This window comes from Rhipicephalus microplus, unplaced genomic scaffold (genome assembly GCF_043290135.1).
Source record: "Rhipicephalus microplus isolate Deutch F79 unplaced genomic scaffold, USDA_Rmic scaffold_15, whole genome shotgun sequence".
NCBI classification, from domain to species: Eukaryota; Metazoa; Arthropoda; class Arachnida; order Ixodida; family Ixodidae; genus Rhipicephalus; species Rhipicephalus microplus.
The window spans coordinates 8940096-8966695 of record NW_027464588.1 but is presented as its reverse complement, the minus strand read 5'-3'; the positions used below and the strand labels follow the sequence as shown (position 1 = coordinate 8966695).

The window sequence follows — 26600 nt, the reverse complement described above, 5'->3', positions numbered from 1 at the left end:
GGGCTCGCCGAAAAAGAACGAGGAAAAACAAGAAGAGATCGAGCGAGCACCGCAAGAAAGGACGCAAGCGCAGCTCGTAACACACAGGATAGGTGCTGAGGTGGAATCAGAATGTGTCTGGCAGGGCTGAGTGACATATGTTGTGTTAATGTTCTTGTTATCCTGTGTCTCAAGTGTATGTCGAGCGAGTCAGTGTTCTGTGCGATGATGTGATGTATAGTGTTGTATAATTGTTGTATAGACAGAACTTTGTACGTTTGTATTGTTTGGAATGTGTGATGAAGTGTTGTAGGCATGTACCTGTGGCTATATTTCATGTGTTGTGGAATTGAACTACAATGTACGATTGTATTGAGCGATCTATTGTGAATGAGAAGTGTCATGAGCGACTGATGGTGTTACAGTCTGTGAGAGTGTGTGGTGACTGTTCGCGCTCGTTTGTGTGGTTTTGAATATTATGAGATAATATTCTTAAAGTGGGGGGCAGTGTCACAGAACGAGCGCTAAAAAAAGAGCGCGCCGCCAAATCCTTGCGACAACGGGCGGCAGAAACGCCGCGAGGTAAAAAGAAAAAAAAAAGAAAGCAAACATCCAAGGCTCCCGGGCGCGCGCTCTCCCCGCAGAAGCACGGCTTCGCAGACGAACCTCCTCACGCCACTGCGGCGGCCGGGCAAGCGCTAGAAATTTCCAGAACGAAGGAGGCGGGGTCAGACCGAGTGATTCATCCTCAGGAGAGGGCAGTCGAACCGTCTCGTGCCTCTCCCCAGCCTTCGCTGCGCGTCGCGCCGACGAAATGAAGAGAACGTTCTGGAAGGTGGCGCGGAACGTATTTAATCGAGCAGCCGAAACGAGAAAGCAGGAGGTGACGGAAGTTAACGCCAGAGCGCGTAGGAATTCCGCCGTGTATTCGGCGAAGGTTCTGCCCGTAGTGACAGAACAGGAGGAGACGGAAGTGAGCGCCAGAGCGCGTAGAGATTCCGCCGTGTAGTCGGCGAAGTTTTTGGTCCGTAGGGACGGCTCGAGCTACAGGCAAGAGCGTGGGTTTACCGCTATCGAGCGAAGACGCGGGCAACAGCTGCGTGTGTGAAGCCGACGGATTTCCGGCGAAGAAGTTTGAAGCTTGGAGAGTGGCCTATTGAAGACGGGAGTTTTCCTGGAAGAGAAACTCCGGCGAGGTTTCCTGGAAAAGAAACTTCAGAGAGCTACGGAACGACAACAACGCTGGACTTTGAGTGAGTGACTCTCGGAAGAGTATCATTCAGACTTTTGTTCCAAGGACTTTGGACTGAATAGGTTTTCTTTCGCTTTAGTCCTTAACCCTTTCCTGCCCGACAAAAATATAAAAGACTAATTGGTAACTTTATCGAATAATATTACTTATTGCTGTATACTAATAGCGTTTTGAAAAGTAAGAACACAAAAATCGGCACATTTGACATAGAACACATACCCGCACATATGTGTGGGCTGGGCTTTTATTCATGTGAACCGCGCAGTTAAGAATGCATCTAAAACTGCTGGACTTAGAGCAGAAAGTACGTTGTTAGTGCCGTGTGTGGAACACTTTAAAACAGTTTTTGTCACTTGAAAGGCACAAGTAGACGTTGCATTTCTCACAACGCGTCCGAGTGCGAGAAGTGCACCCTGCAAGCCTGCAGCAACGTGCAGACGACAAGCTGTCCACTGATGGCCAGTGGTCATACGAGTCCAAACGTTTGTCCACGCCGGGAATCTTCGCAGCTCCAGGGGATCTCTCAGTAGAATGATTTGGCTGCACATTTTCGTTGTTGCTTTCGAGTCTCTTGCGTTTGGGCGACGCGCAAAGTGCCTCAGCGACAGCAAGACGAAAGTCCAAGAGGCTCATTGTGTTGCGTCTGAGCACCGCATCTTTTCGACAGGCGTCCCTGTATTCTAGCCAGCAGTTGGCAATTGCAAGATCCACCATGTGCAAACTGACCTTCAAGGTCCACTTTTTAGTTTTCACTGCCACTCTGTAATATTCAATTAGTTGATCACAGGTATCAACACCTCCCATGCTCGCATTGTAGCGCCTGACAATTTCCGGTGCGGGCACATCGATGTACTTCTTCTCCTTTTTGGACCACCGCTTCACAGGTTCGACATTTGTGGCCCCGGCACAAGTAGAAGCCAATAGCACCGTCCTGCTGTCTTTCCACTTCACAATAGCTACTTTCTCATCGTTTCGAGTGAATTCGTCAAGGTCACCTTGCTTCATTTCTGAGTCGCTTCTGAAGCGGACACTACGGATTCGGTTCGCCATGATAGTACCCGTACCATCAATGCCTTTCTTCAGCAGTTCGTCCAGAAGAGGAATGGTGGTAAAGTACCTGTCAAAAAATATCGAGGATTTCTCTGGCAATGTGCGCACTAGTCTCAGCACAGCGTTTGGACCCAAGCCAAGTGACGTTTCAGCAAGGGGAGTGGACTTTCCTTGATAGATCTCGAAGTCCATTACTAAACCCTCAGATGTGGTTACAACAAAATTTTTGAGCCCGAGTGGTCTGGGCTTTCCTTTCACGTATTGGCGGAGAGGACACCTACCAGTAAATGGTATCATTTGCTCATCAATTGAGTAGCAACGGGGAGCTCTCTCCAGTTGCGTGCATCGGTTCCTAACAGCATCAATTATTGGCTGAACTTTCCAAAGCCTGTTCACATCGTCTGCTTCTCGCGGTTTTTCCGTGTCAACAAAGTGCAGACTTGACCGTAACTTCTTGAATTCTTCACGTGTCATTACGCTGCTGATGAGATCAAAATGGTACCCTCTTTTCCAATACATGTGTAACTGCGGAAATCGAATGCAGCCCATGACTAAATGCATACCGAACAGCTGCTTTACCTTTTGCGCGGTCGCTTGCAGAGCTTTTCCATGCTTTGACATGTGGTACATGTTGGTCTTTTCAGCGGCATTTTCAAAAAACTGCTCGCTGAAATACTCTGAAAAGTAGCTCAATGGACTTTTGACATCTACCAAAACATCGGCCCTTTCAATGGCTCCAGGCGGGTCAGGCTTTTTGGGGAAGGGCTTCTTCATCCAAAAGGTGCGACCTCTATTGTTGCTGGCAGGGGTTGTTGACTGGTCACCTGAGGCAGAAGGTGCGGGAACAGAGTGATCAATATCTTCATCATTGTCACTGTTGCTTTCACCGCCGGGTCGATTTGGTTCACGATTTTGAATTTCTGCTAGCTCGTCGTCGTCGTCGTCACTGAATTCGATGTCAGAGGAATCCAGGAGCTTCAAAATTTCTTCCATATCATTTTCGTCCTCGGGATTGAAAATTCCTGCAGGTGAAAACAGTGCAAAATTTATGGATCACAACAACACAAAGTTCGTTGCCGAGGTTAAATGACAGCTATGGCGTTGAAATATTGCACCAGAAACCTGACCAAAACAATTCTGATCCTCACTGTGATTCATGAAAGGTAATAGACGAATAACATGTGACAACTGTACACCTATGCGACGCTAAATGTAGTTCCTCACTGTTTCAGATACAGCTGTACAGCTGTTGTTTCATGCAATCACGGAATCCATAATTTGTCCACTAATTGTACTCATAATTCACGCAACATCATATTGTGTCGCTAACTTGACGCATGAGTAAACTCTAAAACACGAATAGGGGACCCACCAATACGATTCGCAAAAATTTTGCGGAATGAAAAGATATACCGCGCTGTCACAACAGCGCACGCGGGCGCCAACTTGCACTGTGCCGCGACGCATTTCACGACAACAAACGCCCAGCCCGCACAAACGTGCGTGTGGCTTTTTCGCGCGTGACCACAAAACGCCCGCAATCAGAACGAGTAAATTTTTTAGCGCTACATGTTTCCCGACGTCTTAAAATTGCTATGCTATAGAAGATTTTCGGAAAAATTACGAATATCAAGAAAAAATGCGGACTTACGTTTTGGAGGCAGCTGGCGTGGACGCACATGGTGAGACGCCATGTTTCTTTGAGAAATTCCTCGCCCTCTGGTGGTCAAATTGATGAACTACTGAAAATGAGATATTCTCCGCGACATTGACATTGCTGACAGAGGTCTCTGAAACCGAAACTGAAATAGGTACCGTTCAGTGACTGTTTTCGCTTACCCACACGTTTGTGCGGGCTGGGCTGTAATGGGTTAAGTGTCTTGGTTGTTCAATGCATGTGACTGCATTGTAGTGCGTATTGTTGTCCGTGTCCGTTTTTCAAGTGTGGCTGATTGTGTTGTGTAGTACGTTGATTGATTGGTTTGATTGGTGTCATATTGTATGCCACTATTGTGGAGTGTGCATTCTTATGTATTGTTTTCGATCTGCCATTATTGAGAATATAATTGTTTGTTTATCAACTCTCGGCTCTGACTTGTTCTTTGGGCCACGACCGGCGTCCGCTGGCGCACCAAAAAGGACCACTTCAAAATTGTCCACGCTTTCGTGGTGCGGTTCGGGGGGCCGATACTTCGGCTCTTCGAATTAGCCCGGCGATCGCCTCCCTAATAACGGGACAGGTGTGACAGCGTATGCGAGTAGTTTGACCTCTGAAGATTGTACTCTAAACTCATTAATGATGTCATACTGCAATATCGACCGACATAAAGTTTCAATATAGATGCAAAACAACAGTGGACTAATAGGGCAACCTTGACGCACTAAGCGCTCAATTCTAATTGGGGGGCTCAATGTCTTGTTGATAATTAGTCTCGTACTACCATTCAAATATGCCATGGCTACTCCGTCAATAATTCTCTTACCAACATTAATCTGCTTCAATACTGCAAACAAAAGAGCGTGGGCAACGCAATCAAACGCTTTCTCTAGATCCAACTGGAGTATGGCCACACGAGCTTGACTGGTGTCAACACATTCGAGCACGGATCGCATTTTATGAACGTATGTAGCTATGGACCGACCTTTGACTCCACACGTTTGGTGTGGACCGACGATATCTTTCATTACTGACTGAAGTCTAGCCGCCAAAATTTTCAATAATATTTTGTAGTCTACGTTTGTCAGTGCGATAGGCCTGTATGCTGTGACGTGCCTGAGCTTTTCAACCTCGTCTGTTTTCGGAATCAGAACGGTACGCGATTCACCAAAGGATGGTGGTAATTTCTTTTCCTAATATGTCTCATTAAAAACGCCCGCAAGTATTGAAGGAAACTCACTTTTAAAACATTTGTACCACTTGGCACAAAGACCATCTGGTCCTGGAGATTTCCCGGGATTTAACTTATCAATGGCCCGTCCAACTTCAAATGCAGATATATATAGATAATTCCAAAGCGTTTTTCACTTCCTCACTCACTTGCGGCATGCGTCCTAAATATTCTTCTTTAAATCTTTCTAGGTTTGCCTGTATACACGCAAAATGGTTTTCAAAATGACTCGAAAATATGAATAAAATGCTGTCCGTATCGGTTGCTTCGTGACCATCCTTCTCTTATTTTTTCGATATGATTCCGTCGAGCGTTCGTTTTCTCCACCTCTAACGCTCTTTTGGTTGGCGTCTCTCCAGCCGCTAAAGCCTCAGCCCTAGCACGGACGAGTGCACCGCGGTAGCGTTCCTCGTCAAACAGAGCAAGTTTCTGCTTGATATTGCGTATGTCAATTTTATACTCTCCCGGTTGTTTGCACTCCAAGTCTATTAATTAGTCTTTCTAAAGTCTTTCGGTGTTCTTTTTCTTGATTCTTCTTTTCGTAACTCAATGCGCAAGAACGATCAATAGCTTTTATTTTTATTCGCTGCTTGAACTCTTCCCATTGTTCTGCAAGTTTAGCTCCATCATCCATTTTTATTTCATTGATGCAGTTCATAACCTGATCTAAGAAATATTCGTCAGTGATCAAAGTGGAATTCATCTTCCACAGCTCCCATGAGAAAGTTTCACCTTGTGTTTTCTCTCCAATATCACATTCAACTAAACAATGATCGCTAAAGTGTATTGGGTAAACAGCATATGTCTTGCAGTGGGCTATTAATTCGAGCGACACGTAAATGCGATCAAGGCACGCATGGCTATTCCCCTGAAAATGTGTGAAACGCACCTCCCGCGTTCCCTCCATACAGCTGCCCACGTCTTCTAACTCGAATTCAGTAACTACGTCCGCTAGCGTCCTACTACTTTTATCGTAATTGGCGCGTCCATTTGCTCGATCTCGCCCATTGAGGACGCAGTTAAAATCGCCAAGTAATACAGATTTCCTTTCCAAAGTGAAGTGCTGCTTTAGGCTTGAAAAAAAAAAAAGTGTTGGCTCCTCACCGCTAAACTATTTGCGCTGAACAGTTCACGTGAGTTTAAGTTATGTATACAAATTTGCTTTTTACACGCTATGTGTTGGCATATTTATGTACAATATGCGATCGTATCTATTGTAGTGTGCATATGTTTTGTGATTGTTTATACGTCACATGCTTTTCGCATGTCTTTCAACTATAGATTGCTGCCCCGCTGCGGATGAAATCAAGTATTTTTACACCCACACACAAGCTTGAGCAGTTGAAGGTTGTTTCCCGGGGCTCTCTTGCGATTGAGTCAGCCACCACAAGGAATTAGAGTGATACGCCATTAATCCCTGCATCTAGCTGTATTCCACTTAGTAGCTCTATCGCTTGATGACAAATCGAGCGCGGGGCGCGACGCTATTGCGCACGACCATGCCTCGCGTAGTGGCGACATCAGCTGATTGCGCCGGCCGGCTTGCTTCGATTTGCTTCAGAGCAAAGAAATGTCATACCTTGAAAGATTGCATACTGCACTATGTCAAAATGTTACTGCTTTGTAGCCATCCTATGATTCATTGAGAATTAATAACTCTGATATCACTACTGTAGAGCTTTGCGTCGGTGACACGCACCGAACGTGAAACTGCACTACGTCTGTCGTAGAAGCAGTAGGAGGCTGTCGTCTGCTAGAGCAAAAACAAAACAAAAACCTGCGAAAATATTCATAAGTTGTAACTTGTTTTTTGAATAACCGTTTATCACTTTTAAAGTTATTTTGCCAGTTAACATACATTTTTTCTTCAGTTTATAGCAGCGACAGATGTTTCTTTTATTTTCCTCACACAGATATCCAAGCCAAATCCATTCACAACTAAAGCCACATTTTGTTTGTCTTTGTTTCCGTGGGAACGCCGTTTCGGTGCGTCTCTCCTGTGTTCGCGCTGCTAACACGAGAGCACGAAATGTTAAATTTACGCAAGGAAGCGCCGTTCCTCGTCCGTGTGATGTGCTAAGATTGCGCCCTATTCCCGCGGTTGTTCGAGTGCGGATCAAGTGCGACTCGTCCAAGGAATCGGCGGGTTGGGCAGGCGCTCGAAGGACTCCGAGGTGACGGCTGACGCCTGTGGTTGCTTCCCTCAGGACAGTGTGAAAGAAACTAAAGGTAAGGGGGACACTTTTTTATGTAGACCAAGTATGCCACTCAGTGCAAGTGTGTGTTGCTGCACTCGAACGAGGCGTCGTGAAACGGCAACCTTACGCGCCTTTGCGAGTGCGGTTGCCGATTCGCTTTGACAACGCTAACGCCAGCAGAGCCATGGCGCATCGGCGCGGCCTTACTGGAGCTAATTCGAGACAACTGCGGCAACATGCATGTGTATGGTGATCGATTTTTTCATATGTGCAATGTAGTGAGGAAGATGCACATGGCGCTTGCTACGTTGTTGATTAAACGAAGCCTGCAGTGCCATTTGATGCAAAGCAGCATTTTGTTTACGTTCGCGGGTGATACAATTTGTAACTTGGCTCGATTCACCTAGCCAACCGCCTAAGTGGGTTGATTAGCATACGTTCACGGTAGAACATTATGCCCCTAAACAGTGGCGTGTGCTTGTTAAAAGATATAATGTGTGTGCCTAGTGTAAAGAGAGAGAGGTGTTCGTGGAATCTGCATGTGTGCCTGAAAGACGATTTTGCTTGTAACTAATAATGTACCGGCCAGCACCTAGATTGTACGCCTGACTTCGAAGAAAACTTGCATGCACAATGTGAGATTTTGTAATCTGCCAGAGTTGCTTTTTATAAAGTAATACACTGCCAGCATGTTCAAAATATGTTTCGCTGCTGTGTGGCAGCGGTGCGGTTATCACGCTGTTGTGTAGTTGCTGATGCAAGCACTTATAGTTTTGATGCGTTAATATATCAAACTCATCAGGTGTTTGGCTGTTTCAGCAAAAACAAGGCAAAGGGAGAAGGAAGACGGGTAATGACAGGACCAGTGCCGACTTTTGTTTGCAGGAGAATACCCATGTTGGTGCATTTATTGTGACAGCCTTTCTGTGTTGCTTTTTTGCCCAATTTATGCAACAACACAGTTGTCAGCAATATGAGAGAGAACACTGAAATTAGCTTTAAAAGATCATGGTGACTAAATGCCTAGTAATTCACAGCACAAAGTAACAACAAAAGACATCAGTATGATCAATGTGGACGAGTACAGTCTGCATCTAAAAAATATATTGTGCAAAGTGTTGCCTAAGTAAGAAACCTCTCTATGTTTGCAAATAGTGTGACGTCACTTCGAGCACCGTGCCAGCCATTCCCTCCCTCTGTGCCAGGGCTGGTTGGCAAGGAAGTTGTTTGTGACGTTCCTAATAGACCACTGAGATGTATGCGATTCTAAACCTGTAGCCTAATATATACGTAATATTTTGCGAAGTTACATCGCTGCATCTGACACAACTTATTTGCATATTTACATTGCTCCCTTAGGAGCTAACACACAAACTTGTTGTTTGCATTGTCACTTCATGAATATCGAGCGGTAAAGGTACTGAGTATATGTGAAACAAGAATCTCTGCTTATTACATGAAGACATATGAGGCCTTCGATAAAACGAGTTATACCTTTATTGGGCTTGCGTACTCGTCGGGGCGATTCATACATGCAGCTTCAGCAAATGGTATCTTCCAGCCCGGTGACCATGCAATTTTTTTCTGCACACAGCGCAAACACCGAGATGTACCCACTCGCAGATGTTCGCGTCAAGTGCATATTTACCTTGACTAAAATGTCGAATCAAGTTTTTCATCGACCGATCCCTGCCATGAGTGCTAACGTCTTCGCAAACAAGACACATTGTTATTGACACTGCACACACCACACACAATATTCTCAGTTGAACAGATATTCTCAATACCTTTCAATGCGCACTACATGCCGCAATCAACAGTGCACATTTTTGAAGACTATGCCGCTGTTCCTCGCACAGGCCACCACGTGTGTTCACTTCTTCAAGATAAACAGACAGCGTGGCAAATATTTTACCACACAGTTTACCACACAGCTAGATGTTTGCTGACACATACTACAGCTAATGTCGACATTGTAACGTGAAGTGTAAGCTTTGAAAAATTAAAACTTGCCCCAAACACCGCACGACTGTACCGGGCTGAGCCAGCAGCGGGAGTGTTTTTCCAGCCACACCTTTTACATGTGCCAGTGACATCATGCTGTGACGTACCTCGGTAGGGGCCTATCGCTGCATACTTTATGTGAATGAGGGTCCTGTTAGTGAAAGCAGGCATTGTTGATTTCGTAACTTGTTCATTCCCAACTGGACCTTCATTTGCACGAGTTGTCTGACTGATATTCAGGCAAACTTTTGTGCAATAAATTATACAGTTGGCAGTCTTTGCTTGCTCCATACTGTTGTTACTGGTGTTTCTTGTTGTTACTTTGCACTGCTCATTACTGCTCACTTACAGAAACTAGCCTATCTTGTCGCTGTTTTGGACAAGATTCAGCTGGCAAGTGCGATTGTGTTCATAACTCTAAATTTTCAAGCAAAAGTTATCGTTTCATATTCAGTTAGTTGCATTCATATCAGGACATTATAAGAAATCATTGATTAAACATTAATCCGTGTTCCTTCACATAATGCTCACAACTTTTATATCAAATTGAATGGTGTATATAAAAAACATGGGTTTTAGCTAAACTTCATGCTCTTTTCTCGAACAGCTGACAAAACGCTATTGCATGCTTACTTGCCATGAATTGGACTGTGTTTGAAATACGTTGCAATTCTTCACCGGACTGCCAGTACACTTCACATTGGGGGAACATTTATTAACCATGAATTGATTGATCAAGAACGGAAAGAAAGAAGCGGCAGGCCGGGATACTTGATATTGGCATCCGTTTTGCTACCCAGCGCATTATGATGCAAACTTCCTATAGAGTGGTTATGCGTCTTGCATGTGTGTCTGTAAACCAAGAACTTTGGGTAGAACTATATTTATCTTACAAATGGTTGCAGGACTGTGGGGGCTGTAGGGCTGCTTAGGAATGGTGGAATCCCTGGACATGTGTTCAACCTTGTTGCATCAGCTGCTTGGTGTTTTCACGGCATCTTTACAGATGTGTTGGGTGAGTAAAGCAAGCAGTTTTCAACACAAGGAAAAGTATAATATGGCAGCACCTCTTGTGCATGCTGTTATGACCGTCGTCAGCAGGCGCCATGCTGTCGCTAAGAAGCGTAGCCGGGCAGCGTTCCCACGCCTGGAACCCAGTTTTCTTGGAACCAGCGTCCAGAGACGATGGGGGAGCAGCGCTCTTCTAATCCTCAAACAAGTAGCCGACTGGCCGGCTGCCTATGCCCGCCAGGTATTGTCCCTGCTAGCCGGAGGATGAGACGTCGTGTCGCCACAAAGCTGTAAGCTGTTCCAGAGAGGACAACAAAGACAGCGTCTTCCTTGGATGAAACATCGACTGCGGCCACGAATTGCCCTGCTGATTGAGCGGACAAATCGGCGGACCGTTTGATGTCTGCTGTCAGGAGCTTGGGACCCCTCGACCAGTGGCAGACACACGACGAGGAAGAGCCCCTCTGGCGCCACTTTGCAGTGCAGTGATCACGACTCAATATTGGATGTTCACGTGCGCCGTGCATGCTCGTACTCCTCGCCTGTTGTGTGTGTGTGATTGGTGTTCCCCTCAAGAAGGAGGAGCCCGACAGGGCTTATAACGACGCCGCCAAGTGCGGGATGTCGCTCTGGACCATGTAACGGTTCAACCACCACGTTTGTGGTTTGTGAACTCCTAACCTTTCTATGCTGTAAATAAGTGTAAATAGTGTCATAAACCTGTTTGTTTTTTCGTATCTCCATCTTGTAAGCGCTCGTTTCCTCAACCCGAAGCTACACCACGCTAGCACAAAAGACCGGGCAGACCCCGGTCCGCAACAACGGGTCCTCAGTGCTGGGAGCCGCAACAACTGGTCAACAGCGGTGGGATACGACTCAGCACCCCGAGCCGCAACAACTGGTGGCAGCGGTGGGATCCGCAACAACTGGTTGGCAGAGGTGGGATACGGAGCTACAAGTGACAATAACAGTCGGCCCAGGAGAAGCAGCTGGCTCGAGACATGGATCACGTATGGGTGAGTGCTTGGCTTTTCCTTTGAGTGAACCAGGTTCTAAAAGAGGAATAAATTTTAGAACTGGTAGTTAACTTTGCCGAAAGACTCAGTTTCGCCGTTTTGGAAAGTTATTTTGGAAGTAGCGAGCACTCGGTACGATCATGGACTTACGGGAGCTGCAGAAGTCAGACTTGTTGCTGTTTTGTGAGGAAGTGGGGATCGATACAAAGGGTTTGGCACGAAAACCCATAATCATTCAAGCGATTAATGATTTGGGGGCTGATGATGAGGAACTAAGTGAAGAATGGGACCTCATCAGCGAAAGAAAACTAAGAGAAGCTCAGATGGAAGGAAAGAGTGGAGACTAAAGAGAAGGCCTCAAGAGAAAGTTTTTCAAACAAGACTATGAGTTGAGTATGAGGTTGGGACCCCAGCAAGGAGTACTTCTCGAAAATGAGGCAGAGTTCGAGATGTCTAGGTACATGCAGCCATATGAGGTATCATGGGATATGGGCCTGTATCTTAGACTCTTTGAACGAAAGTGTAGGCAACTGTCGTGTGAGCGAGACACGTGGTCTCAGAAGATACTCACGGTTCTGCCCTGCGAGGTAGTGGATGTTGTTGCGCGACTCAGTGAGCAGCACGCGAACAACTACGAAGCTGTGAAAGCAGAGCTAATCAGAAGATTTGGAAATTCTGTTAGCAAAAAGAAAGAAAGACTCGCACCGGAGTCCGAAAGTGAGGCGCGTCACAAAGCGCTGGCAGTTGAGGCGCGTCATGAAGCGCTAGAAACAGAGATCGTGCCAGAGAAGGGCCCGCGTATTCTAGAATCCATCAAGGTAGAGCATGTAGAGAACGAGGCCTTGGCCGGTCTGGAGGTAGGGACGATGTCGAAAGACTCTCCTTGCGTGGATGAGGAAGGTGCCAGCAGCCCTAATGGGCCCAGTAAGAAGCTGGAAACCTTCTTCGTGCCTCAAGAGGATGTTTCGACATCGTCAAATGTAGGCAATGTTAGTGCAGTTGTTAAACAGAGTGAGAACGCGACGCTTCAGGAGTGCAGCGATGCCATCGGAGAGGGCCCAGTTATTGGTTTCATCAGCATTGACAAAGATAATTTGGCCCAACAGTCCGTCGTGACGCAGAGTTCGAACAGCGTTAGCGGGAGGGAAGACCTAGCACAAGCTCCAACGAGCTTCCCGAGGCCTCAGTTCCCGACGCGACATGATGATGGCATCGAGAGAAAGGAGGCAAGAAAACATCGCTGAAAAAGAAAGAAGCAGAAGCGTTCGTCACTGCGTAAGCCTAGGACAGGTCCCACTCAGTCGCAAGAAAGACGAGAGGGTAGGCCGTTAGTCTGTTTCAAGGAACGTCAATGGTGGCGTTCAGGGAAGCACAAGCGGCGAGCCAGGTGTAGAGGGGGCAAACGAAGTGCGTCACCCCAACGAGAAGCGCGGTTGCGTTCGACGACTTTGGGAAAGCGGCCTTGCTCGGTGGGTCAAAGTCGAAAGCGCAGAGTGGCTAAATACCGCGTATGGGAGAACACAAAAGAAAAACGGCACAGGTTTCACCCCTGCTCCTCACGTCCCTTTCAAATTCCTGAGGGGAACAGGACGAAGTGCAGAATGAGGCGTGACAACAGGACACAGCCTAGCATTCATGCGTTTTGTAGCCTCTGGCGTGTTCGAAAACCACCAGGACCGCGACCCCACCGTTGGCGAATCAAGCGAATCTAGTTGAGAAAAGGGGGTGGTCAGATTGAGTAACACATGCGTGTTCAGTATGGTTACTTAGTTTTACTTTGTAGATGTAATTTCAGTCCTTTTAATTTGGTAAGTAACGTGATGTGGTGTACATTTTTCAGAAGGAAAACTGCCGAACCGAAGGCTGAAAGTTAACATCGATGTGCTTTAATCATTAGGGTTAATATGTGCCGAAGGTAAAAACTGGAAAATTGTTATTTTTCTAGTATTTTCAAAGGCTGAGGGTAATGTCGTATGCCTTCACTGTCACGTGGATTTGGTGAGAATGAGCATTTAAGGATGAAGATGTTAACATAGACCAAATGATGTCGTAAAATGATTAAGTTAGGTGGGACACGGTGGAATTGTCGTTACGTGCTGTGAGAATTAGGAGTCATCTAGTGCACGGTTTTAGCATAAAACCTATGCAATTTTGTTTTAGGTGTTTTTGCCTAGGAATATATTTCCTGTTGTACACGGTGTGTTACAACGTAACGTTTGATTGAGAATTTAGAAAAACTCGGAGGGATTATGCGTTTGGTTAATAGTGCCGTGTATTTTGCAATGCTGTAGAAATGAGAGTAATTGATAGCTCAGGAGAGCCCAGTGAGTTTTACTCAGAGGCATTAGCATAGACAGTTTACATTAATCAAATGAACCTGCCAGAAAGCAGTGTTTGTCTCCTATGTTTTGCTGTTGTTTTCTTTGAAGAATCATTGATCAAGAGATCATATAAACGGATGATTAAGCTTTCCCTAAACATCAAGGTAGACCGTTAAGTCACAACGTAGGTTAAGGTTTTGGGAGGCTGCGAGCCCACTGTCTCAGTAGCAGGTGGTTATTGCCGCCGCAGAAAAATACAGACGTTACTACAATTGTAGCCCTCGCTGAATCCGAGTTTGTTCAGCGTTCGCGTACTTGACCGATGCTCTCAGCGGGACAGAACCGATGAAAGTAGTTGGCAATGGAAAGAAGGAGGCAGCCGTATGTCAGGACGACAATTGTAACAAGCAAAGCTGCACTCTTCTTGAGCCGGAAATTGGGCTCTCATGAGATAACGTACCGCGCTTCAGGAAAGGTGTGCGCTTGCATTGTGTAGGCCATTCATCAGTTGCAGTGTTATCTCAGGGGTACTAAATTTAAAGTGGAGACAGACCAGTGTCTCCTTACATGCTGCAAACCGTGACATCAAAGAGCAGTCGCCTTGTGAGGCGGAGCTTGATTCTTCGAAGATATCATTTTGGCATTAGGAAAAGGGCAAATTGAATGGAAACGCTGACGTGCTCCGTCGCTCTTTCTAATCTATCTAGGTGTGCTCTTGATGTATCAAAATTGATATTTTAGCTTTTTCGTGCATCTTCTTATGTGAATTGTGTAAGGTAGCACGTCTGGTATCTCAGCGCAAATGAGTCCTGAGAGTTCTGAGTGTGAGCTTTTGTTAAAGCTAGTAATTAAAATTGGTTTGCTATCCCTCTTTTGGCTTGGTTTGTTCGAACGGGGCCGAGTGCTTGCTTGTACATGTGGTCGAGTATCAGAGATGCTGTCGAATATTCGGCAATCACCCGGACCATGCCACAAGCGAAGGCCAGTTCCTGGGATTCGACTACGGACCCTTTCGTCGTCCCTGCGAGCAGCAGCGGTGACTGCTGCCCTCCGTGACTCATCTGGCGAGGGGGAAGCTGTTATGACCGTCGTCAGCAGGCGCCATGCTGTCGCTAAGAAGCGTAGCCGGGCAGCGTTCCCATGCCTGGAACCCAGTTTTCTTGGAACCAGCGTCCAGAGATGACGGGGGAGCGGTGCTCTTTTATTCCTCAAACAAGTAGCCGACTGGCCGCCTGCCTATGCCCGCAGGTATTGTCCCTGCTAGCCGGAGGATGAGACGTGTCGCCACGAAGCTGTAAGCCGTTCCACAGAGGACAACAAAGACAGCGTCTTCCTTGGATGAAACCGCGACAGCGGCCACAAATTGCCCTGCTAATTGAGCGGACAAATCGGCGGACCGTTTGATGTCTGTTGTCAGGAGCTTGGCACCCCTCGACCAGTGGCAGACACACGACCAGGAAGAGCCCCTCTGGCGCCACTTTGCAGTGCAGTGATCACGACTCAATGTTGGATGTTCACGTGCGCCGTGCATGCTCGTACCCCTCGCCTGTTGTGTGTGTGTGATTGGTGTTCCCCTCAAGAAGGAGGAGCCCGACAGGGCTTATAACGACGACGCCGAGTGCGGGACGTCGCTCTGGACCATGTAACGGTTCAACCACCACGTTTGTGGTTTGTGAACTCCTAACCTTTCTATGCTGTAAATAAGTGTAAATAGTGTCATAAACCTGTTTGTTTTTTCGTATCTCCATCTTGTAAGCGCTCGTTTCCTCAACCCGAAGCTACACCACGCTAGCACAAAAGACCGGGCAGACCCCGGTCCGCAACAACGGGTCCTCAGTGCTGGGAGCCGCAACAACTGGTCAACAGCGGTGGGATACGACTCAGCACCCCGAGCCGCAACAACTGGTGGCAGCGGTGGGATCCGTAACAGTGCCTTACATCCCAAGTATATCAAATATTTATCTTGCACCTTGTGGCCTGAAATTTTTAAAGAGACACTTCTTTTTGCTTTATATTTGAGTCTTGATGCTTCGACAGCAATGTCTTTGTGTTTGACAGCAAGTGTTCGTGAACAAATAACTGATCTCAATAATGACAAAACACTGTTCATACTTGGTCCTTAGCATAAGCTAGCACATATCTGTAGCAGATTCAATTATTCATTTTTTGCTGGGATGATAATGGGCAAGTAGCAAAGGCAAGTTCAGATTGGAGTGGTCGGTGACATCTGTTTAGGCTCTGCCATATTGCTTTGCAACCAGAGTTACTTGTGGCCACATATACAATGAAGCCACATGACGTGCATTCTAAATGGGATTACCATATCAAATTTCGCTGCATCTCAATGTGTGCCAAACAAATGCAGATATCATTAGCTTGCCACTATAAAGGGATCCTAAACCAACACAAGGTTGAAATTTAGTCGTGGTGTTGCAGCTGTGTATGACTCTACAATGGATGCATAGTCGTGATAATTTGTCTATATATTGTCTCAATAGTAATGTTACACACATTGTACGATACAAAACAGGGCCTCACTTATTTCGCTTTTTTTCGTTATGCTTCTTTCTTGTCTCTTCTTGCCATGTGCTCCTCCTCACTGTACAAGGAGCAAGAGTAGTGGGCACACAAACACGTATTTAAAAAAAATGTTGTAAGGTGAGCACTGAGAAGCTGAACACTTCCAAAAGGCTCAAAGAGGTAAAGGTATTGTTTGTAGCTACTTTTTGGGCACCCATAGCTAGTTATGCTGCTGCAGTTAAAAAATAAGTTAAATGTTAAAAATTAATTGGAGGTGGTTTAGCACCCATAATTGCAGTTAAATACAGAACTAGGTTTCAATGCATAAGCAAAATCTGTTCACTCTAAATCAATCCTAATGATATCTGAAAGTCAGGAAATATTCACAGAAAAGCTCAGGAAAAGGCTAAGTGGTTGCCCCTAGAACGTGAAGGAGATACCCTTCTTCTAAAAGGTCAATAGACAGTCTAGTAGTCTCGATATTACATGCACTATAAAAGGTTTTGGTGTGGTGCTTTTCATGCATGTTATAATGAGAGGGGTTTTTAATAAAACTGTTGTCACTTTGCCCTGCGTTGCTGAAGTTGTTCACATAGTTATAATACATGAATCACTTTATGCCTTTTGATTTTGTGCAAAGGGCTTGCTTACCCAGACAGTTTAACTTGAATTGGATAAAATCATAAATGCTCTAAACTTTTTTTTATTATACAGCAGGTTTATTTTTAAAATACGCGACCATTGATTTGAACGCAGTTGGTGGCGTGCTTGATTAATCCTTCACTATCACGACTCTAACTACACCTGCTACATTGCATAGTGTGACAAAAGTAATGGTACCTAACATTACTGGCAGCATACACTTTTATGTCTCAAAATGTGTTAAAACGCCTGGTAAAAATGTGTGTAAGTTTTTTTTTGCTCCAACTAAATATTCTGGTCTACTCAAAGTAGCTTCCGCTCTTTTAAGGTCCTCAAACTATTAGGTGTTCAAATGAAGTATCAATGCCATATGCTTTCTTTGTCAGCCCACTCACCACTCTAATAATGAGAATTACCCAACAACATTACCCAGTAAAATATATGGATGTTATAAAAAGTAATGTCAATTCAATTGTCAAAAAACGTTGCCAAGTTACGTTTTTGTTCACTTTTCTTTTCACAGTTTTGTTAGTTACTTTTGATAACATCCCCTATAGTTTGTTTGGCATCATTTTCTGCTAGTTCTCATTATCATGTGTTCAACAAAGACAACAAACCCTTAAATTTATAGTTCTTTCCTTTACTCATGAATCTGAAATAGTGAATCTCAGTAATCTTAGCGGTGTAGTAGAGGGCTCCGGAAATTTAGACCACGTGGTGTTCTTCAACTTGCTCTGACATTGCACTACACACCTGCCTCTACAATTTTTCACCACCGAAGTGCAACCGCCACGACAGGGATTGAACCCCTGACCTTGTGGTCAGCAGCTGAGCAGCCGAACCACTGACTCACCATGGCATACTGCATCATTCCACCTTATCGTAAAAAAATTTTGTTTCAGAAATGCTAGCCAATCACACCATGCACTGCTCGCACTCTGGATGAGTGCAGATCGAACTGAAACTCTCAGCTAGCAAGGATTGTCGCATGGAAAAAGGCTTCATAATTTTAAATCTGAAAAATTACGATGCACTTTTCCCCACTTTTTATGCAAACCGTTCACAAGAAAACAGCCGTGCTGCGCAACGCTTGCTATATGAACACTCCACAAATTTTTGCTGTTGTCCTCATGTCCCAGATGTTTGTGTGTGCTTGTACACCTACTGTGTGTATATATATATATATATATATATATATATATATATATATATATATATTGAAGTAAGGCGAGCAGCCTACACATATTAGTAGGAACAAGACGGAAAGACAAGGGGCAGTTGTTGAAGAGAATAAGGAAGTTCGATAGAACAAGATAAACTGTGTTCAGTGTCGGTGATTACGTGAAGTTTTATTACATGTTTTGGCGCAGCCGACTTTGACGATCCATGATGTAACTTACCTTCTTCGTTCAGTTAGCCACAGCCAGCCTGGCCTTCACAAAGTACACACTTCCTGAAGACCAGCCTGTTTATCTTCCCGTCGACGTGATAACAGGTGAGCTGGTCTGTACAGTTCTCAACATGGCGTCTATGTCTCTGGACAAACTCTTGGAAAAAAAAGTCCGTGAAGATCTTCAAGTCTCCCTTTTCAACCACCTTGTAACATTGAAACTGAAGAAGCCAGCTTCATCAAAGCCAACCTCCCAAACAAACCTATTTGTTACTCTTCAGGCAACTCAAGCTCAGCAAAATTAAGTTTGTCAACAAAATGGAATGATTCAGACCTTCTCATCGGCTCTGAGCCTGAAAGAAAGCCATCCTATCAAGGTGAAACCAGAACTCTTTGATCTTTGAGGAAATTTAGAGGCATGGATTATTTTCTTTGAATACGCCTGTAGAAAAAACGGCTGCGATAGAGATGAACGGATGAAACATACACTCCCGTTTTTAACTGGCAGTGCACAAAAATGATACAAACTGCGTCTTATGGAACAAGAATATGATCCATGGAGAACATTGATGGCATTACTTCATCATTTCATGGGAGCTTGCTTGAGCAATAGAACCAAGCCATTCCGTCGATATTTTCGTCGATATTCCGTCAACATGCACCAATTTTCCCACATGAGTAATGTTGTGGTTCGACATAGTAATGTTGTGGTTCGAGAGTCAGATCAGAGTCCGTCAATATTTTACTGGTCATGAAGCTTCAGCGAAAGTTTGATGTAGGGACAGGAGCAACCGCTAGGGGCGCCCTCGCCCACGGCTGAGGATCGGAGCGGCTGCGATTGTATAGCATCCGCCAGAGCTGTGAAACGCCATTAAATGTAGCTGTGAAGGTTGAATAAGTCTTTAGAGTGATGTTACCTTAGGAAATTCGGGGAGGCCCTAATACAGTGAAATTTAGGGTAGAATGAGGCCTTGAAGCTAGAAATTTGACGGCATGCTGATTCCACTGTGGGATATGCTATGGCTATAAAAGCATGCTTCTTTAATTTTTCCTGAAGCACCTAGTGAAAATTTGTTGACAACCCAGAGTTCCTCAACGACTCTGGGGGTTCCTAACGCATCGCCCAAGTGTAGTGGTTCCAACATTTAACAGCACATATACAACCTTTCAGGCTACATATGCATTCGGTGTTTCTATGTGAAGATATATATCTTAAAATTTGCCTTGTATTTATTAAATCAAGAGCCACTTTGAACAGTGGTTTTAATTAAAGTGATGAGGATCAAGCAATACTTCATGTGACTTTTACCCTATTTTCCTATCCTGTTTTGAGTTGATTTATCACTATGGTGCCTTAGTGCGTTCTAAGTTAGGCTGGCAATGTAGTTTCCCAATCGTTTACTCTGCTGTGTAGTTTACTCGTGCTGTGTTTTCCTTGTTGTTCTTTATTGTTTTCACTGTTAAGTCGAAAGCCTTACACATTTCCGCAAACGTAAAAATTGACCGACTGCGTCCCGCGCCGGCAATGTCAACATGTAACTCAAAAAGTTATCTTCTCCTGCTCAAGACACATTCATATTGAAAATTAACTTCTCACGCTTTTATAGCTTGCACACATTTTGCATATCATTTTGGTGCAACCTCTCTTGCGCTGTCATCCTAGCAAGCTTCTATTGGTAGCGCTGAAGCCTCTGTTGCATGCAACAGATGTGTGCTTTGATTTTTCCAAGCTGTGAGGAGCTGCATGTAGCTCCAACCTGTTAGGCATATCACCTCTACACATTTGGTCATCTCGGTGCCTTTTTAAACGAAAATGATGAGCATTTCACTAATCAGGCTTCTGTATTACCTACTGGCATGAAACGAGAAAGAGGCGGCCGGTATGCTCACCTTTATTAAATGCGTCATTATCTATTGCAGCTATGTCAAGAGGGCTCATGCACAGTTCATTGCAGCCTCAACAGTATCCAGCTCGTTGACGGTTCCCATCAACACTTTTAGGCGGGTGAGCTCTGCATCTTGTTGCACTATAACAATACGCCATGAGGCCGTGAAAAATCCTCAGCACAGCATTGGCAGAAGTTTCGGAACGTCGCACGGTGACTTCACACCACCTTTGATTAACCACTGGTCCAGGCGAATGATGTCACTCTCATTGAAGTGCTTTTCGCACTCATGCACATTCGGCGAATCATATGTGAAACCCCCAGTGTCTTGTCGTGGCATTGCGCGCTTCCACTTTTCCCCCGTTCACCATCTCTAAGCCGCAAGAACTTGGAGACTTTTTCATTTCTTTTATAATCGGGTTGACAACCAGGTACACAGCAGGTACACGGCATTCTTGTCGATCTTCAGGCACAGAACACTAGGCAAAATAGTAATCACATGGTGAAAACTGCGTGATGACACGTCACATTAATATGCAGTGAACCCAAAACGGCACCGGTAGCCAGCTTTCCTCCGGTCTGCCCTATGTCCGGCACGAGGATGCAGCGCCGCCTCCGCTCGCAGCGCACAAAGCTCTCCCACAGAGTTACGGCGAAGCTTCATGACCAGTAAAATTATTGAAGGACTCTGCTATTACATTGAGAAGTGTCGATTGCTGCTACTTCCAAAGCCAGATCTTCCACCGACTTCTGCTGTAGCACTAGTCATACACAGGTTACCTTAGGAATTGTAACAACGGTTCAAGCTAGAATGCCAGAAACTCTGGAGACATTGCTGCAGTCACTCCAAGATATGGCCCGTCATTAGATGGAGACGAAGGCAAAGTCTCATCAAGATGTTCAAAGGACAGGAGCATCAGGAGTTTCGTGAGCAGCTGCCAAAGTCTTCCCAAGTGACGGGTCACTACGAGTCGTTGCACACCACTAAGATAGAGTCCATGATTGAGGAGTGCTCATTGTACAGATTTGAGAAAAAAAAAAGAAATAAATGGAGAGTTCTCAGTTTGACCCTAAGGCACAAAACGAGGCTGTTTGTTTTTGTCAAGCCTGTCTGAAAGTGATGTACCAGTCTGAAACTGCGGAAGTTGTAGCCTAGTTTTAGACACTTTGGTGTAGACTTTTTCTTTGCTTGTCCGGATATGAGGCTGTTGAGGCTGAATTGAGATGATGCAGTGTGTTACTAAAGAAGATGACAAAGCGGAGCCAAAACCCAAAGCAGACCACCTGTGGATATCGAACAAAAACAGTGAAATTTCACAACGGTACCCCAAACTAGTTTGCTTGGGAGGGTATCCACCAACAACAACAAAGTTCAAGGTTCTGTTCCTGCTTTACAACCAAATAGTCAAGATAAAGCTTTATAACTTGACATAAGAGAAGAAAGCATGGCACAAGAAATGTTAGATGCCGAAGTAAATTTGCCCTTCAGTGCCTCCATTTGCCCCGCCGTGGTGGTATAGTGGCTAAAGGCTCATTCACACCGAAGGTGGCGCGGCAAAGCAAGATTTCTGAGGCAGCAGGCGGCGAGGCGAGTGCGTGAACCTGTTGGGACCGCATGCCTCCTTCGTCTGGTCGCACGGCAGAAGAAGCGGGCATCTCGCGATTTTGCGCACGTGTCGCTATGACGTGTCAGTGCTTCTCCCAAACGTACACCTACGCCTCCGCTGCGTGGCATTCTGATTGGCTGCGGCAAAGTGGCGAGCCTCGGCAGGCGGCTAAAAATTGCTGAGAGCAATCAGCCTTTGCCGCCTGGTTTTTCTCCCGCTTTCGCCGCCTGAAGGGGAGGTTTTTCCCGCTTACCGCGTTGCTCCCTCACCATTTTGGCCGCCCTGCCTTCGGTGTGAACAAGCCTTAAGGTACTCGGCTGCTGGCCCGCAGGTCATGGGATCGAATGCTGCCTGTGGTGGCTGCATTTTTGATGGAGGCAAAAATGCTGTAGGCCCGTGTGCTCAGATTTAGATGCACATTAAAAAACCACAGGTAGTCGAAATTTCCGGAGCCCTCCACTGTAGCGTCTCTTATAATCTTGTAGTAGTTTTGGAACATTAGACCCCACATATCAGTCAATCAATCAGTGTCTCCATTTACCTCACCTGTCATCATCACTCCAAAGGAAGATGGTAGCTGGTGCCTGCGCACAGATAACAGAGCAATAAATAGCCAGACACTGCTCATTCCTTTTCCAATGCTGAGAATCAACACCATCATCGATTAAACTGGAGGCTACACCTGCTTTTCTCGCAGTTAACACGTGCGTCATACTATAAAGTCACAAAATGCTGGTCATGACTGCCATCACGTTTTTCTGCCCGTGGTCTCCGCGATTACCGGAGCTATCTCCGAGACTTCGGTTCTGCCTTTCGTCGTACACTGAGAGGGTGAAAACGCTTGTATCCTCTCTTGCAGTGTATACAAATAGAAGACAGCCGCCAACAGATCATTTGAGGATGCGTAATAAAACAGTTAAATGTCCAGGAAGCGAGAGATGGATAGAGAATGCAACTGCAAAGGCGAAAATCGCCAAGGGCATTCATGCCTGATAAAGTGAGCTTCGTACCACTCATCGTAAGATACATTGCTTGTGTATGTCCTTCATCGCTCTGACATTATGTGTATGTCCAAATTTAACACATTTATAGACATTACAGAACGCACGTCAGAGTGCTTGCCTCAAAGTCAATGTCATGCGGTGCTCACTGTTGCAGCACGCCAAAATAACTGAAACAATTTTTTGCATTGTATTTGCACTTTTATGAGCTTCCTACTTTTCTGAAGCAATGGTGGATTGACAAAAGAAGCTTTTCAGGTCCTTAATTTTCAGGAAACTGCGTCTCAACACCAGCGAAAGAAGGGGGGCTATGTACACTCGCTTGCGGATGGCTCAGTTGTGGCAAGGGCGGTGGCGAGAGCGCTGGTGGTGGCATTTTTCACAGCGCCGCCTGGGCAGAGTCTGATGTTTATTTATATGTGCTGTTTTCCAATAATTGATGCTTTCTCAGTTGTGGGCTTCTCTGTAATCGGCCGTGTGAAATATCTTTTGTCAAGGTCACTTGTCATTTCATATTGCCCCATTTTCTCGTAGCAATTCACCGTTTCACACACAACTGCCATCGTTGCCTGTAGGAAGGTAAAGGCTATAAGAGGGAATATTGCACAATGCAACAGAAAGACTCGTACTGAAATAATGGCAGTGGAAGCTAACGGGACACAAAAAGAGGAGACGAACAAGCGCAGTTTGTTACACTTACTTGTCTCCTCTTTTTGCATTCCGTTAGTTTGCACTGCCAATATTTCAGTATGAATCAATACCAACTAGCTCGCTTTTCAACCCTTCTGTAGAAAGAAAGAAAAAATACTAGGTCAGGCATGCTCTCCCAATTTTTTGAAGGACTTCAACAAGGATGCTAGAGATACACACCATCTTATCGTACACACGGAGGACACTGGGCAACACGCTTTGTTAGGGTAAGGTGCCCATTGGCGTGTAGGACAAGACATTTGATCTACAGTCTAAAAATTGCAGGAATAAGCAGCTTTTGAACACAAGAGCACATGAAAACTTGAGGGTTTTATTTTTTTTATCTATACATACTCCAGCCCTATTCAGGGCTGTAGCAGGAATGGGGCATTATATAATTCTATGCAGCAGAAAAAAAAAATTCAAACAAAGAATACGAATAGTAATGCAAGAACACATGCAACATTGTAAAAGTGAAAATTAAGGTGATTACACGTTAGTAAAATGTTCATTGACAGCTACTATGAAGTCTTTTAGTGATGAGCGAATATTGCCAGGCAGGGCGTTCCACAGTTCTAGTACACAAGAAAGGTGTTATAATGTTCAAAGCCTGGCAACTACGAGTACAACTTTCATCAGTAAATGTGATGAGGTTATCATCAGAAAGGCCGGAGAAGGAGTTAATGATTCTGTATAAAAATGTTAAAGCTTCATTTTGGTATCACAAGAGTTGTAATGGAATTAATGATTGAAAGACTGACGTCGAGGAGAATTTGGAGCTATACATAGCTATGAAAAGTAAAACGGATAGATTTTCGCTGAATGTTACCTAGAAAGCTTATTTTGCAACGTTTGTAAGGGAACTAGACTGCGGATGCTTATTCAAGAATGGGGTGAATGAGTGCTTTATATAAAAGCAGTTCAGTACCATTTGCTCAAGGAGCAAATGGTACTGAACTTGGTACTGAACTGGTACTGAACTGAAATTAAGTCATTTGCTCTACAAGTGACTTAATTTTTTAGCGGATTACTGCATAAATAATCAATACGGCGAGTCTATGAGAAATGTTCTGTTTGAATTACTCCTAAATATTTGTAGAGAATAGTCATAAGGGGTTGCGCCAATTGATAAAAGATGTCGCAACTGTTTAAATGCGGTTAACGTTCATTTACCTCATGTCACGCCAGTTGCTAAAAGACATGAGTGATTGTGCAGGATGGTAATGATCGTCAATGGAATTGACAGAGAATGCAATCATCTGCTTAGAGCTTTATTTTAGATATGTTCTTCACTTAATAAAGCTGTGCGTCCGACGTCATGCATTAGGTGAGGTCCCCTTTTTTTAGTTCTAAACGAGCTAACATAATCTGCAGTCGAGGAAAAATTGTGGAGGGGCACTGGTAAAGTACAGTACCAGCAGCTCTGCCAGTGTCCCCCATCAGCTTTATAGCTTTTTTCCACACAACCCAATTATAAAAATGTAATCTTTATGGCACATGAATATTGTTTTAAATGGCTTCAGCAATTGGCTATAACTGGCTTGAATTTTATTAAACAGTTAAACCTGCCTATAACAAATTTGTATACAACAAATTCTCCGATATTACGATTTTTTTCTTATTCCCCGCCGTTACTCCATAGATGCAGATGTATTTGTGACATCTATTAATTGGCAGCGAGAGACAACCCCTATATAAGGGATTTTCGCCATCAACAACCTAGGAATTTTGCCCTGAATTTTGTCATTTTAGCTCGACCATCGTCCCATGCGGTTGCCTCACTGACGACGAAGCGCAAAACGGCGGCGGCGCTTGAAGCCTCGGTGATTGTGAGACAAGAAGGAGCGCTCATTCGTGCGTGCGGGTGTGTGCGAGGCGGGCTGGCGTCGCTCGAGCCGGCATGTCAGGCGTTGCCACCATTCTTCCCGCCGCAGGCGCATGCGCGGATGTTCCTTCCCCTCCTAACTAGAAACAAAGAAAATAAATCGACATTTGCATTGGCAGTGCCACTCTTCAATTGCAGCTCAGAAGTCTAAAGTCATGCATGTACGTAGCCAGGGGGAGAAAGAGTGTGGGGGTTAAAACTTCCAAAATTTTTTAATTGTGCTTTACATACATGCACACATGAAAATGCATGCACGAACATACAAAGTATGGTTGAACCCCCCTCTCCTCCTAAAATAATTTCTGGCTACTACGCATCTCATTATTATTGAGGCCCTGAAACAGTTTTTCAAGTAGTCATGGAATGGATTCCCTAAAGGAGCTTATTGCCTCATGGATTCACCACCGAAAAAATCTTCAGAATCCATACAGTACCAACGGAGTTGCAAATCTGCTCGTTCCGACAAAAGCACTGGAAGCTAAGCCTGGAGGGATGGCACGGGGGAAGAAAATATGTCACGCACACCTGGTAACCTTGAGCGCTTTCTCTTTTTTGTCTCTCTCTCTTCGAATATGCGGCTTTTCAGTTGCAATTGCACGCGAAGACAAGTCGCAGGTTCCTGTGGCTGCCGCAGTAACGACAGAGCGCGCCTTGCTTAATTCAGCCAGCGAATGGCTGATACAATGGCTGTGACAAGTGACTTTTTGAGCTTGTAGCATGATTTGCCGAGAGAACATAAAGCAATTTTTTTTGCTGAGTTTGGGAATTTATTGTGCATTCCAGGCTGCGTGCTGCGCTATAATACACCATAATATTTGGCTTGCGTACGTGTTGTTCGGAGCTTTGACTATCAATAGGCAGCGTTTTCTGACCATGCTCAAAAAGTGTTGCAGGGCCCCTTTAATGTGACATCAAAAAAATATATACTAGAGTAGTGACGCTTCACGTTGTGACGCTGCGACACTTGTGTTCGGCTTCCCTGGCTCACGCCTCGTCAGTGTTGCGGTCCCCATTCGCGAACGCGATAGGCTTCGCTAACCCTCGTAACCCAGGTGGTCAAAATTTCTGGAGCCCTCCAATACAGCATCTCTCATAATAATATGGTAGTTTTGGAACATTAAACCCCACATATCGTCATCCACCCTCGCAACGCCGGCGACAGCCTGGAAAGGTACGCGCACACTAGTGGGAAGCATGCTGCGGCGGCGTCCCGCCCGTCGGCGCAATCGCGCGGCAAGCAGCGCGCGCGCTCGTCGGCTC

General features: G+C 45.2%; 3 protein-coding genes across 5 annotated transcripts in view; 1 reads left to right on the top strand and 2 right to left on the bottom strand.

Annotated features, from left to right (window-relative positions):
* Nucleotides 1-26600, bottom strand: part of LOC142784679 (uncharacterized) — a 264403-nt gene that overhangs the window by 177000 nt on the left and 60803 nt on the right. The gene's annotated exons all lie outside the window — the stretch shown is intronic.
* On the top strand, nt 6377-16806 carry LOC142784678 (uncharacterized). Its single transcript, XM_075883150.1, has 2 exons — nt 6377-7398; nt 10277-16806. Exon 2 carries the CDS (start codon nt 11794-11796, stop codon nt 12640-12642), a length of 849 nt encoding a protein of 282 aa, XP_075739265.1. The 5' UTR covers nt 6377-7398; nt 10277-11793; the 3' UTR covers nt 12643-16806.
* The window catches only part of LOC142761757 (mediator of RNA polymerase II transcription subunit 28-like), a 39666-nt gene continuing 36832 nt past the window's right edge, over nt 23767-26600 (bottom strand). For 2 of the 3 annotated variants that reach the window (XM_075883148.1, XM_075883147.1), the window contains exon 6: nt 23767-25420. The gene's annotated coding sequence lies outside the window, so the exon portion shown is untranslated. The remainder of the gene's footprint in view (nt 25421-26600) is intronic. The other variant, XM_075883149.1, reaches the window with a different exon arrangement.

Excerpts from the sequence above, each read along its gene's own strand:
- LOC142784678 (XM_075883150.1), top strand. The coding sequence starts at position 11,794 with ATGAGGTTGGGACCCCAGCAAGGAGTACTTCTCGAAAATGAGGCAGAG.